This window comes from Carassius gibelio, chromosome B22 (genome assembly GCF_023724105.1).
Source record: "Carassius gibelio isolate Cgi1373 ecotype wild population from Czech Republic chromosome B22, carGib1.2-hapl.c, whole genome shotgun sequence".
NCBI lineage: Eukaryota > Metazoa > Chordata > Actinopteri > Cypriniformes > Cyprinidae > Carassius > Carassius gibelio.
The window spans coordinates 13,346,285-13,359,671 of record NC_068417.1 but is presented as its reverse complement, the minus strand read 5'-3'; the positions used below and the strand labels follow the sequence as shown (position 1 = coordinate 13,359,671).

Below are 13,387 nucleotides of genomic sequence, written 5' to 3'. Positions count from 1 at the left end.
GTACTCCGTTCAGTTTTTTTACACCGAGTACCTCCACAATGGCCGCGCATCCGGGTTACCGCCCAGAACGTGACGTTGGTGAAAACCCTCTATAGGATATAGGAGGGTTATTCAATTACCTCACAAATACCTGATAACTAACAAAACGAGAGAAATTAGCTTTAAATTAATTCATAGGTTTTACCCAGTTAAGTGCTTTCTCAAAAGACTTAAGAATGACATTGATACCCTATGTTCTTTTTGTTCAGAGAAGCCTGAAACTACTTTACATTTATTTTGGAACTGCTCTTTCACAATGACATTTTGGTGTGACATTTGTGATTTTATCAAATGTTATGTGAATCCTAACTTTGAATTAACATATAGAAATGTCGTTTTTGGTTTTCATGAAGGTGAAAAGAAAAGTGATATTTATTTTATAAATCTTATTTTTCTGTTAGCTAAATTTTACATTCACAAATGTAAATTTTCTAAATGCAATCCTCTTTTTTTGAGATTTAAACATGAAATGAAGATGTATTTTGAGTCTATTGAGTTATCTAAAAACTTAAAAGCTATGAGAACAGTGGCTGTGTTTAAGGATTTAGCACTTAATCTGGACTGAAAGACTGAAGAAACTTATTCTGGACTGAGGGTCTCTGGTGTATGGTTGTAATGTAATGACAATGATTGTTGTTAATGTTTTTGTGTTTTTTTTTTATATATATATATTTTTTGTATGTTTTGCTGTTATCTTCAACAAGCATTTAATAAAAAAAAAAAAAAAAAAAAAAAAAACTGAAAAAAAAAAAAAAAAAAAAAAAAAAGGAGGGTTATTCATTATTTACACACCCCATCACAGTAGGTGGCGGTATGCACCTTGGAAGTTGGTTCGCAACCCGCCATTAAAATCAAAGAAGAAGATGCAGCGGAGGCTTGGAGGCTGAGATAGGTATAAACGGAGGTCGGAGCCAGCTCCAAATGGGCGGGTCAGCTCCAAATGGGTGGGACTTCAGCTCCAAGTGGGCTGTACAAACCTCCAGAGCCTTTTAATTGGTTTATTTAATATCACAGGGTTAATGCACGCTGCGAATCCCCCCCCCCCACCCCACCAAAAAAAAAAAAAAAAGAAAAAAGAAAAAAAGACGACGTCAACTTCCCAAGGCTTTTCAGCGTCAAGAAAGAGGAATTTGAAGGGGTAAGTTTAGAGTTGTACAACGTATTACAAGTTGTGAAAAAGTGCAGTATCTTGGCGGTAGATGTTTTAGTCTTGACGTAGTTAAATCATGATTACAAGCTCATTGCATTCAAGTTTGAAAATTGGAGGACATTCATGTGCAGTTTTTACCTTCAAAGCTCATATTTACGATTATTCCGAGAGCACGTTAAGACAGCATTAGCAGCACAGATAAATTACATCTTTATTGTGTCTGTTACCCTTTTCTGCTAAATATTTCTGCAATACAAATAGGATTTACGCTGCAGATTACGGACACTGAAGACCATAAGCAAGCATTGTTACTAACGTTACGTAAAATATGCAGGCCTATGTATTATAACTGCACTGATATTTAAGCGATCAATAACTATTAATAGATTTAGTACAGTGTTCCATAAGAATGAGTCTTCGTTACAATAGTCTTTACATGAGTCTTCTCCTAACTGATAATGCTTGACTTTAACAAAGCTGGTCATTGTTTCAAAACCTGCTGTTATATTTTTAAAATGTTATCTATTTTTACGTGTAACGTTAATACAAATAATGTAATGCAATTGAAACATTTGGTTTAATTACCAAATTCATTTTTCAATTTAATAATCATAACAGTGGATATATGAGGCTAACTGCAGTGTCCACTACCATGCATTACATATCAACAGGTGTAGAATTAATTTTGTCATTGTAGGAAACACAAACAAACAAAAACCTTATGTGTAAACTTTGTGTTACAGAAAGTTCAAGTCTGGGTGGCCAGAAGTTACATTTCAGTGACCTGGTTACCGCCTCTCTCTGCAAACCCAAAGGATCACTTTCCTGTAAACTGTTTTTTGTTCTTTCTATGCATCAAGATGTGTCATTTATTTTTTCTGAAGATTTTTGACTAATGTGTGTGTATGTGGGTCTTTGTGTGGATAAATTATGTTCATACTTTAAAGGTGGACATTTGCAACAGCGCTTGTCCCTAAAATTGCTCCAGGGGTATGGTCCGAGACTGTCCTAAATGACAAATGATGGAATGTAAATGACATTACATTCTGTAGAAGTCTCACATAAATGTGCATTGTACTTTAGTTAATGTTAACTTGTCAACAGTGAATTATTTTAGGATGTCATTGGACTGAATGTTTAGTGATTAATGACACTTCATTCCAGTAAAAATATAATCCATAGCCTTGGAGTGAAAGCAGCAGCAAAGTGTTCCAATGCTGATAAAAATCAAGCTGGTTAAAACCTCAGGTTCCTTAAATATCTGTTCTACAGGACTGTTTGGGGTTGGACAGATTTTGTAATGGTTTTGAAGTCTGATGCTCACCAGGCCTTCATTTATTTGTTCAGAAATGCAGTAGAAAAAGTAATATTGTAAATTGTAATAATATTTTACAATAACTCTTTTCTATTTGAGGCAGTAGTGGATCTACCCCAATCATCATTAACGGGACCCCAGTGGAGAGAGTGAGCAGCTTCAATACCTTCAAATGCCCTGCAAAGAGTAGCTGAACGCATCTCCAGAACATCTCTCCCCTCTCTGCAAGACATCCACACCAGAAGATGTAAATCTAGGACTGTTAAGATCCTTAAAGACCCCACGCACCCTGGAAATCCACTGTTTCATCTGCTACAGTCAGACAGACGCTTCTGCAGTCTGATGGCAAAAACAGATAGGCTCAGGAGGAGTTTCTTCCCTCATGTTATCAGACGACTAAACATGGACATTAAACACACTGAACTTTATAGACTGGTTGTTTAGGGCTACCCAATAACTCTCTGCACACTGCTTTTTTGACAACCTAACTATGCAACTCATCCTCACTGCACATTGTCTACATCTCTGCACATCATCTGTGTAGCAGTTTCTATGTAGCATCTCTACAAATCATCTGTGTAGTAGTTTAATACAGTATATGGTGTATATTTTATACAGTATATTTTTTCCTGTTGTTTCATTATTTTATTTTTTTTGCACAGTCTAAAAAGAGTATGCCAGACCTACATTTCACTGCTTTTTGCATGTCATATAACAAATAAAACTTGAATTTTTAATGGTGTGGAGTGTTACCTGTGATTGAGTTGGTGATAAAAAGGAGATGGGGAAAAGAGTGTCTTAAATTGGACTTTGGTACCAATAATATTTTCCTCTTAAGTCTTGGAATGTTTATTTTTATTATTATTAATTCTTGTATTACTATTTAGATTTTTTTTTCTTTTTTTTTTTTAATTAAATGTTTATTTGTACATTTACTGCTTTTTATAATGTTGTTTCACCTAGAGCCAAGGGGGTTGTAACAATCTAAACAATATAATTTCTCCCTCAGATTTCAAACTTGCATTAAAGAAAAACATTAACATACAGTAAACATTTTATTGCTCTAAATTACTCATTCATTTTCTTGATACTGATATAATTATAAAATTTATATAATTTAATATACTTGAATGTTTGCAGCTGTCACAAAATTATATAACCTCTTGTTAATAAAATGTAAACTACAATGAAAAACAATAAATCTGTTTTTCATTAGTATCGCTACTTTATGCCCTCCTCATTCGCGGGCACCCCGGCAATGACGCAATGTGAAATTTCCGCTTAAACCCCGCCCATTTGTAAAGTCCCGCCCACTAGCGGCAAAAGTTCCTCCCACTTGGAGCTCTCCGTGAAGTCCAGCCCACTTGCGGCAAAAGCTCCTCCCACTTGGAGGTCTCCGGGCTGCAGCGATACCTACTTGTGGAGGCTTGGCCCAAAATGTAGCTTCGCTAAAAAAATAAAAAACTTGACTTCGACATTAAAGAATCGGAATAACAGATCGCTTTTTCATATAACAATCTGTGTAAAAATGAATAGTCACTTCATTTTGTCCGTGTTGTGGTGCGGTAAGTTATTTGTGTATAGTTTCTCTGTATCTGGCAAAGTTTGAAAGCTTAAAAACATCAAGTTTCAGTCAAAGCAGTCTCACACATAGGCAGCGAGCTTTGTGGGACAAAACAGAAGCTGTCAATGTATGCTAGGATAGGAGAGCGTGATTTGTGTTAAAATTTATAATGTTGGGCCTCTTGTCAATATGTTAATGTCTAATCGCTTTATTATTGACAGAAATAGGCTACATTTACCATTTGTATTGTGGAGTGTGTGCGTTTGCTTAACTATGCGTGTCATTTATTTAAAATAAATCTCGCTGTTTGTCGATAATAAAGTCGAACAACGGTTGTGACGTAGGTAACTTACACGGCTTGGAGACTAGGCCCATTTTCCGAAGGCGTTATCGAAAATAAATAATAGGTTAGAATAGGGTAGTGTTGCATTTGAAACAGTCTAGAGAACAGAATAGTATAAATCATGTATAGAACTTTTGAAAATGTCCCTGTGAATGCGTAGTTCATGCGATTTTGGTTTTTGGGTGGGGTTGGCGCAGTTTATAAGACGCATGCCTTTTGGTGTGAGAGGTTCGAATCAACTGAGACACCAATGTGTCCCTGAGCGAATACAAATGTAAATTTAAACAATATTTTCGTGGGAGATTAAAATAGTAGGATTTAAAACAACATTCGGTAGAAAATCTCCTCATTGTGATGTGGAGCATGGTAGAATAAAGTACGAAAAACACTTCAACTTTTCAGAATGGCTGATATTAATTATGAAGTTGAATTCGAAAATTGTTGACTGCGTGAATGTACAGATAGGAAGATGACAAGTTTACAAAACCCTTTGAAAACAAAATGCAAAATGTAATAAAAAAAAAAAAATCGGGATCACACTGATGGAAAAATTGACTGGTGCTCAAGAAAGTCAACTTCTACATAAGACAAACAATTGGCTTTATGAGCAACTATCACAAATCAATCTCCATTGAATATCCAGACAACAACATAATAAAGTATCAGGCTTGGAAACTTTTCCATTCTATTTTCTAACTATTCATTTGTGTTATGTTATTTTGTCTTGAACTGTTTTGCAAATATCTGTTATCTGATTAATGTTAAGGACAGTAAAAAAAAGTTTACAGTTTTCATGATGAAAAAGAAACTGCATAAGTTCATTAAGATCATCTATAAGACTCATGTTTTTCTGATGAGTGAATGTGGAAGTCAGCGATGTACTTCTGCTGTTTGTTTGTATGCGTTACACTATAAACATGTACATATTTATTTACCTATAATCATTATCATCTTTATAATATCCTTTTTCAACACTTCCTTGTTTCATTTTTATTGGCTTATGGTTGTCTGTTTCTTCTTCAGGTCTGTCTGATGTTGCTGCAGATGTAGTGCCAGTGAAGGAGGGAGATTCAGTCTCTCTAAACACTGGTGTTGAAATTAACCAACAAGATATTAGATGGTATTTCAGTGACACTCGCATCGCTGAAATCAATGGAGCTCAGAGTAAGATCTGTACAGATGTTCAGTGTCCTGAGAGCTTCAAAAACAGACTGAAGCTGGATCATCAGACTGGATCTCTGACCATCAGGAACATCAGAACAACAGACTCTGGAGAATATCAACTTGTCATCAATGAAAAAAACAGTAAAAGTGAAAAGATCTTCAGGGTTACCGTTCAAGGTGAGTTTTATGTAGTAAATCAAGTCTTCTACATTAAAATCCTATAATTTGTGGGGTAATGTAAAAAAAATACATGATTAAATGATTAAAATAACACAAATCACCCCCCACCCCCACTATCCCCATTAGATCGACAGTGTTGTGTATTGTGTTAAAGTCACAATGCAAATGAAATATTAAAACGCTCTGCACACCACATACCAGACATCACCAATATTTCCATAGAAATTCTCTAATTCTGTCCTTTCTAAATCATCTTTAGTAATCGTGTATGCCAATAATTATTTTTTGAAAACCATGGGTGACTTATCTCTTGCCATGTTGGTTATTCCAGTGATTATATTAGAAGGTAATAATGGTTTTGTGAAAGTGATAGCAGTGGATGCTTCTGCCAAATGTGTAAAAATGTAAATGAAAACATGTTATTTATGGAGGAACGGTAAGAGTAAAAAAAAAAAAAAGTATTTTGTAGAAAAACATGATATTGTACCTTAATCTGATGGAAAATAGAACAAGTAACAAGTACATAATAAACATTTTATTAGCAATATTGTTTATTATTGGCAAAACTGTTTATTATAAAACCTAATGAACCGTTTGTGTCTTTTTCAGGTTTTTACAGTAAAGATGGAGTGTCAGTGTTTTTGAGTGAGAGAGATTCTTTTACTTTCCACACTGTAAAAGTAAAGTGATCTGCATTTAACCCATCCAAAGTGCACACACACAGAGCAGTGAACACACACACACACACACTGTGAACACACACCCGGAGCAGTGTTCATCATTTATGCTGCGGCGCCCGGGGAGCAGTTGGGGGTTCGATGCCTTGCTCAAGGACACCTAAGTCATGGTATTGAGGGTGGAGAGAGAACTGTACATGCACTCCCCCCCCACCTTCAATTCCTGCCGGCCCGAGACTCGAACTCACAACCTTTCGATTGGGAGTCTGACTCTCTTACCATTAGGCCATGACTTCCCCTGTAAACATGATCCCTGCACGATCCCTGTTGGTTTATTTTAACACCATCTAATGTTTTAATGATAATGCATTAGATCTAATGATAATTTAATTTTAATTTAATTATCATTCTGTTTGTTTGTATGCGTTACATTATAAACATGTACATATTTATTTACCTGTAATCATTATCATCTTTATAAAATCCTTTTTCAACACTTCCTTGTTTCATTTTTATTTGCTTATGATTGTCTGTTTTTTCTTCTTCAGGTGTGTGTGGTGTTGCTGCAGATGGAGTGTCAGTGAAGGAGGGAGAATCAGTCTCTCTACACACTGGTGTTAAAACAAACCAACAAGACAGCATTAAATGGTATTTCAATGACACTCTCATCGCTGAAATCACTGGAGATCTCAGTTTTATCTGTACAGATGTTCAGTGTAATGAAGGTACTGAGAGATTCAGAGACAGACTGAAGCTGGATCATCAGACTGGATCTCTGACCATCAGGAACATCACAACCACTGATGCTGGAGAATATACACTACTGATCAACAGTAAAAGCAACAGCGTTCCAAAAAAATTCTATTTTGCCATCCATGGTGAGTCATTATGTTTAAAAAAAGTCTTCATATGTTTAGTCATTCATATTCATGTTTTCATATGGTTAGTGATATTTTCGTATTATTAATTCACAGATAATTTCATAAAAAAACACATTTACTGTTAAATTGTAATTTGTAGATTTAAATACAGCTTTACTTTAGAATGATTTTCTTTTGGTTAGCTCTGTTATGTCAGTTTGCTTATATTCAGTTTCTTTTTTTTCCTCTTTTTTTTATATATATATTATCTCTGATAACCTTCTATTATCATTCATCAAATCTACCTTTTAATCTTCTAAAGATGTTTTTTAGTTCGTCAGGGCCCGTATTCATGAAAAGTTGCTCCTAGTAACAAAATTCTAAGAAAATTCTCAGAAATCTGAGTGGATCCTCTAAGAATGAAAGAAAACGCTACACATTAGATCGTGCAGGGATCATGTTTGTGACCGATCTTATTAGAAACATCTCTGACACCGCACAGAAATGTCATTCCTGGACAACCAGCCAATCACCATCTTCAAAAGACTGTGCCATAGCCAGGAACAGGCTCAGCCCCGCCTCCTCACTAAGATAAAAGTCTTTGTCTTTCCTCGCTCAGAGTTGCTCTCGGATCACATTTGAATCACTTTTAAGCTAAGAAATGTTTAAATTAGGAGCTCTCTGAGAGGATTCTTAGAATCTTTAAGAATACGGGCCCGGGAATCCAAACTATAGAAGATTTGATGTCAAATATGTTTAATAGCACAAACTCTGGATAAATGTTACTTTTCAGAAAGAAAGTCCAGAAAGCATGTCTTATCGCTTTCATATTCTCAGTTCTCATGTTATGTTACTTTACCCCTTAAAAATTCCTTAAAGCAGCTTTTGGTTTGTTTCAGTTGTTCCTGCCCTTAAACTAGATGAAATGAAGGAGGGAGGAAATGTCACTTTATATACTGATGTAATAAAAAACCCAAACGATGTGATGACGTGGCATTTTAATGACATTCTCATCGCTGGAGATCAGAGTAAGATCTGTACAGATGTTCAGTGTAAAGAGAGATTCAGAGACAGACTGAAGCTGGATCATCAGACTGGATCTCTGACCATCATGAACATCACAAACATTGACTCTGGAGAATATCAGCTACAGATCAACAGCAGCAGAGTCAGCATCGTTAGGAACTTCACTGTCACTTTTCATGTTGTTAGTGAGTATAATTTATTCATCAAGTGACTTTTCCTTTGCGCAATTTTAGAAAACAGTTTGAAATACTAAAATCATCCCACTACATGGTTTCATTGTTGATCGTCTGTCATCTTCAAATGCATATCAATGTGTCACATTGGTATTTGTCACTTCATGAATTTTACAGTTTTGAAGTCCATTGTTAATTATAAGAAAAAAAAAACATTGTTTATTGGTAAATTTTACTGTGAGAGTCACAGATTTAGCTGATGTTGCTTTAAAATCCATTGGGTTCTATTTCGAACAACTTATTACTGAAAGCACAATTTTCAGTTGATCTCTGATAATAATGACCGTCTGTCTTTGGCTGTTTGAAATCCAGGTCCACCTTCAACTGCTGGAGCAGGAACGAATGCTGCTGTTATTGGAGGTGCTGTTGTTGTTGTTCTGCTCATAGCTGCAGTAGCAGTTGTGATTTACTGTTGCCGCAAGAGAAGTACAAAACCAAAACAAGAAGGCAAGTATTACACACAGCTAATCTTACAGAATGTGAATATGATTTTTAATGTATGAAAATATCAATACAAATTGAAGTGTCTTTTTATATCAAATGACTGAAGTAAGATTTTGTTTTATTGTTTAAACAGGCACCACAGGACAATCCTAGGGAGGTAAGGTACTAAGCACACACACAAAAAAAACTGATTTTACTACAGCTCTCATCTATGAGATTATTACATAATGTTTGTCTAAGTTTTGTGCATGAAAAAAAAAATACTTATAGAATAATTGATATACATTTATAATAATTGACTTATTTAAGAGAGAACCACGCTTGTGAAGTTTAACATCAAAAATGAAGAACACAGATCTTTACATTGAGCAAACATCAGATGTATGAAGACATTTTTGTGTTTGTGGACCTGGATCATCAATCCTGATCATTAGTTTCACCTTCTGTGGTTCTGTTTTCTTTCTTTCAGGGGACTCCTGAATCATTAAATCTTCAATCTTCTTCTTACTAAGCAAAAATCTAATGAGTCAACTACTGATCAGACTGTGCCTATTGGGATATCACAGTAATCAGTAACCTGCATCAACACCAGCAACATGAAATTTCTAGTCCAAACCATTTTTAAGCAAAATATCCTTTTCCTTTGAAGTGAAGTCATAGAAATGACATTGTGGAGCAAATGGGATCATTTATTATTATTATTTTGTCCCATTCACTACAGTAGAAGTTTAACAAACTGTGATGACCATCTTCTGAGAACACGGGAGAAAAAAAGGTTCACACGAATTCTGAAATTCTCTGTGATGGGTCACTCGAGCTGCCGCAAGTATCATTTTTGCCTTGAGAACAAAAAAAAGCTGACATTTTGAAAAAGCTTTTTTTTTTTTTTTTTTTGCAAATGTTTATTGCAGTCTCATTTACTGACCAGTTCATAAGATCTTAATGAGCAAACTGACATTCAAAAGACACCATTCATTCCACACTCATGTTTCTGAATCTGACATCTTTTGATCCTGTAGATCAGGGCCCGGTTTCCCGGTAACGCTCCCTCTTAGCGCGCTAAGAAGACCTCGAAAGATATATCTTATCAAAGTTGTTTATATTCCTAAGTGTGTTCCCCGAAGTGTCCCTTAGGAAGCTCTTAGCATGCTGCCTCTTACGTCCGACGTAACAAGAGCGCTGTCCAAAGTGAGGGTGCTGAATTAGTTGGCATCGATTGCTCATGAATCGATTTTCCACTTCACGCGAAGGTGCAATACAGCGTTAAGAAAGACAACACATTCTATGCTAATGAAATATTCCTAAAATTATTAAAGTAACATTTATTTTAACATATTTTAAGTTATCAGTAGAATATAGACTATAAATTTAATTATCAAATGGTCAATAATATGTTCACACGATATGTTGTGACCGATAGACGAACTGGGTATCCCTCGCTAATCATCCACCCTTCTTATCCCGTTGTGCCTCTTGTGGCGCTTCTTGACATGGGTTTAACGACTTATAAAAAATAATATAATACACTTTTATATTAGTGCTAAGGTACTTTACAATCAGAATTGATTGGCAAGCAGCTGCAGTTACTTCTGTTTAATGCAGTATTGATTGCAATTGGTTTGTTTTAAATAAAAAGCAACCTATCTACAATGAACAGAGAGAGAGAGAGTTAGATACAGAATATGATGGGGAAGCAATGTAAAAAAGGGCACCAAGCCTCTCGTCAGAGGAAGTTCCTCCACACCGAGGTCTTGATTAGACCGTAGCCCTCTCCCACGACCTCGATGAATCTCTCTGTAGCAAAAAAAAAAAACCTAGCGCTGCAAGCAGCTGGACTCCAGGGCTTAAAGCAAAATTCCGCTGCATTAGGCTGGCAAGCGCAGGTCTGAGAAGGTCCAGCAGCTCCATAGTGAGTTGTCTTGGGAGGTGATTTTTTTATTTTTTTATTTTTTTTATAGAGCCACGTCAGGCAAAATGTCAGAAGGGCTTAAGTTTTGCCGAATAAAAAAATTGACATGGACTAAACGGCTCCGCGTCCGGCTCCGTCTTTGATTCAATACAAGGACATGTTGGATCGCTGCTATGGTCGCTTACTGGACACAACCATGATTACCCATTTATAGATCTTAGCCATTTAGAGCCAAATTGTTTGCCAGATTTTAATTATGAAAAAATGTATTGCCAATTCGCTTTAATTATATTACGAAAAAGCCTTGGCTAATTACCACCATATTAGTTCTGATACCACATAAAGTCAACTTCATAAATAGGCCTGTATCCATTGCGAACATAATTTATTATGAATCTTAAAAAATAACATAAAATCATTGTTGAGCCACAATATTGTCAACATACCATAGTCTGACTTGTACTTCGCTGCGCTGGTTTCTAAAGACTGCTGTACAGTAGTGTCATGAGCTCAAATAACGCTAAGAGAGAGCTTATGAATGGTCCAGACCAACCTTACGAAAGTAAGACTTACTGAAGATCTACTTAGCGTATGAACGTGTCGGGAATCGTGCCATAAGGTTAAGAGAGAGGTTAAGTAATAGGTTAAGAACTACTTAGCGATAAGAACGTTTTGGGGAACCGGGCCCAGGTTATTTCAGTTCTACACTACTCTGACCTGTCTTTCAGTGAGAACAAGCTCTTTTGGATTGTTTAACGTGTTTACAGGAAGGTTTCGCCATCCATTTGAGCCATTGTTAACATTGTAACAATTGCTAACAGATTGTTTGGGTGGATGTAAATGTTATCCTTGTCATCCTCCAAACTCTCAGGAACTAAAAAGAAGTGCACTGAAAGACACAGTGGACAGATCCAGCTACAAAATGCCAAATATGTTTTTTATATATATATATATATATATGTATGGTTTTATAGTATATTTTGTGACCGTTACTGACAGCTGCACAAGCAGGTGTTCATCATCTGAATTGTATTTTAATCACAGTTCACAAATGTGTGTTCAGTGATAGAACTTCTACATTTGGTATTTATTGTTTTTCATTCGGAATGCTTGTTTCTACCGCTGAATGTCTTAGTTGTTGAAATTTGCTAAAGTGAATGTAGTTCTTTTTTTTTGTAACAGTGCAAAGTTTAACATGTAACATTTTACTTCCAAGTTCTTGCATTTCAGCTGAGGAGGGAGATGGAGAGCTGTGGGGCGTATAAGGAGTAAGCTGAATGCTCACTACTTCACATGATCTGTTTCCTTACATTTCTTGTCTTTTTTTATTTTTTAAATGCATGTTGGGCTGTGCTGTATTTTAGTTTCATTTCATGTCATTTAATTGCTTTTTCCTGATGTGTTTGTATTGCAGAATGTCATCACTGTGTGATGGAAATAATCGCCCGGACTTTAAGAAAAGTATGTTTGTCTCCAGTTTAAATCTGCTTTTCTGAACAGTTGAAGAGTGTTAATTGTGCTAATCTTTCTATTTTTTTCCCCTCAGGTTAATCTGAGCAGTTACCAGTTCAAAGAGCTGCTCAACTGCCTACTGAACACTGTGTGAGGTTCTTACAGGAGCAATACAATCATGGTGCCTATTTTTGTAATATAAATTTTATTAAAAAAAGATTTGTGTCAGAGCTGATGAACTAGAGGCCTAACTCAAAAGTCTGTAACAACCTCGGTAAAACAATTATTTTATGCCTTTTCGGGCAGAATATCTCAACACTATCTTTGACCTTGCATCAGCCAAGAAAAGGGTGCCTTTTACTTAGTGGAAATTAACTTGAAGGAGTTCATGATGGATGGCAATAAAAACATCTGATTAACTAATAACTGCTGAAATCTTTCAGAGTTTATCAAAATAACTGAGCTTAACTAACTGAATCACTAAGTGCAAACAAGTATGTATTAATGAAGTTAATTAATTATTAATGTATTTTGTAACCATTCTCATATATATAAATATTATTGTTTCTGTCAATAGTAAAAGTAAATACTCTATATACGTTGTCAGCCTCTTGCCTGTGTGGACAATGTCTTTAAATAAAGCTTTGCTGATGGATCTGCACGTCTCTCGTCTCGTAAGCTCCATTGTCTTAACAATTTCTGTGCATTTCTTTTTGGAATGTCAGATCAGTGTAAGTGATCTCTTCTGTACAGGTAAGAACTGTTCTGACAACATTGATGGATTTAAACAACAAAACACAAACTTAAAGGGTTAGTTCGCCCAAAAATGAAAATTATGTCATTAATAACTGACCCATATGCTGTTCCAAACATGTAAGACCTCCTTTTATCTTCTGAACAGAGTTTAAGATATTTTAGATTTAGTCAAAGAGCTCTCAGTCCCTCCATTGAAGCTGTGTGTACGGTATACTGTCCATGTCCAGAAAGGTAAGAAAAACATTATCAAAGTAGTCCATGTGACATCAGAGGGT

The 13,387-nt window shown here is 35.7% G+C and overlaps 1 protein-coding gene across 1 annotated transcript; it reads left to right on the top strand.

Annotated features, from left to right (window-relative positions):
• Nucleotides 1-1,116: 1,116 nt before the first annotated feature.
• On the top strand, nt 1,117-12,510 carry LOC127988027 (uncharacterized). Its single transcript, XM_052590523.1, has 8 exons — nt 1,117-2,016; nt 2,608-4,069; nt 5,435-5,752; nt 6,365-6,400; nt 6,981-7,157; nt 8,192-8,320; nt 12,319-12,365; nt 12,451-12,510. The coding sequence occupies exons 2-8, from the start codon at nt 4,033-4,035 to the stop codon at nt 12,508-12,510; spliced, it is 804 nt and encodes a 267-aa protein (XP_052446483.1). The 5' UTR covers nt 1,117-2,016; nt 2,608-4,032.
• Nucleotides 12,511-13,387: the final 877 nt, after the last annotated feature.

Bases quoted from the DNA above. Each gene is read 5' to 3' on its own strand.
- LOC127988027 (XM_052590523.1), top strand. From the start codon at position 4,033: ATGAATAGTCACTTCATTTTGTCCGTGTTGTGGTGCG. The intron at 4,070-5,434 runs GTAAGTTATTTG...TTTCTTCTTCAG, and splicing joins TTTGTCCGTGTTGTGGTGCG to GTCTGTCTGATGTTGCTGCA. The intron at 7,158-8,191 runs GTACTGAGAGAT...GGTTTGTTTCAG, and splicing joins AGATGTTCAGTGTAATGAAG to TTGTTCCTGCCCTTAAACTA.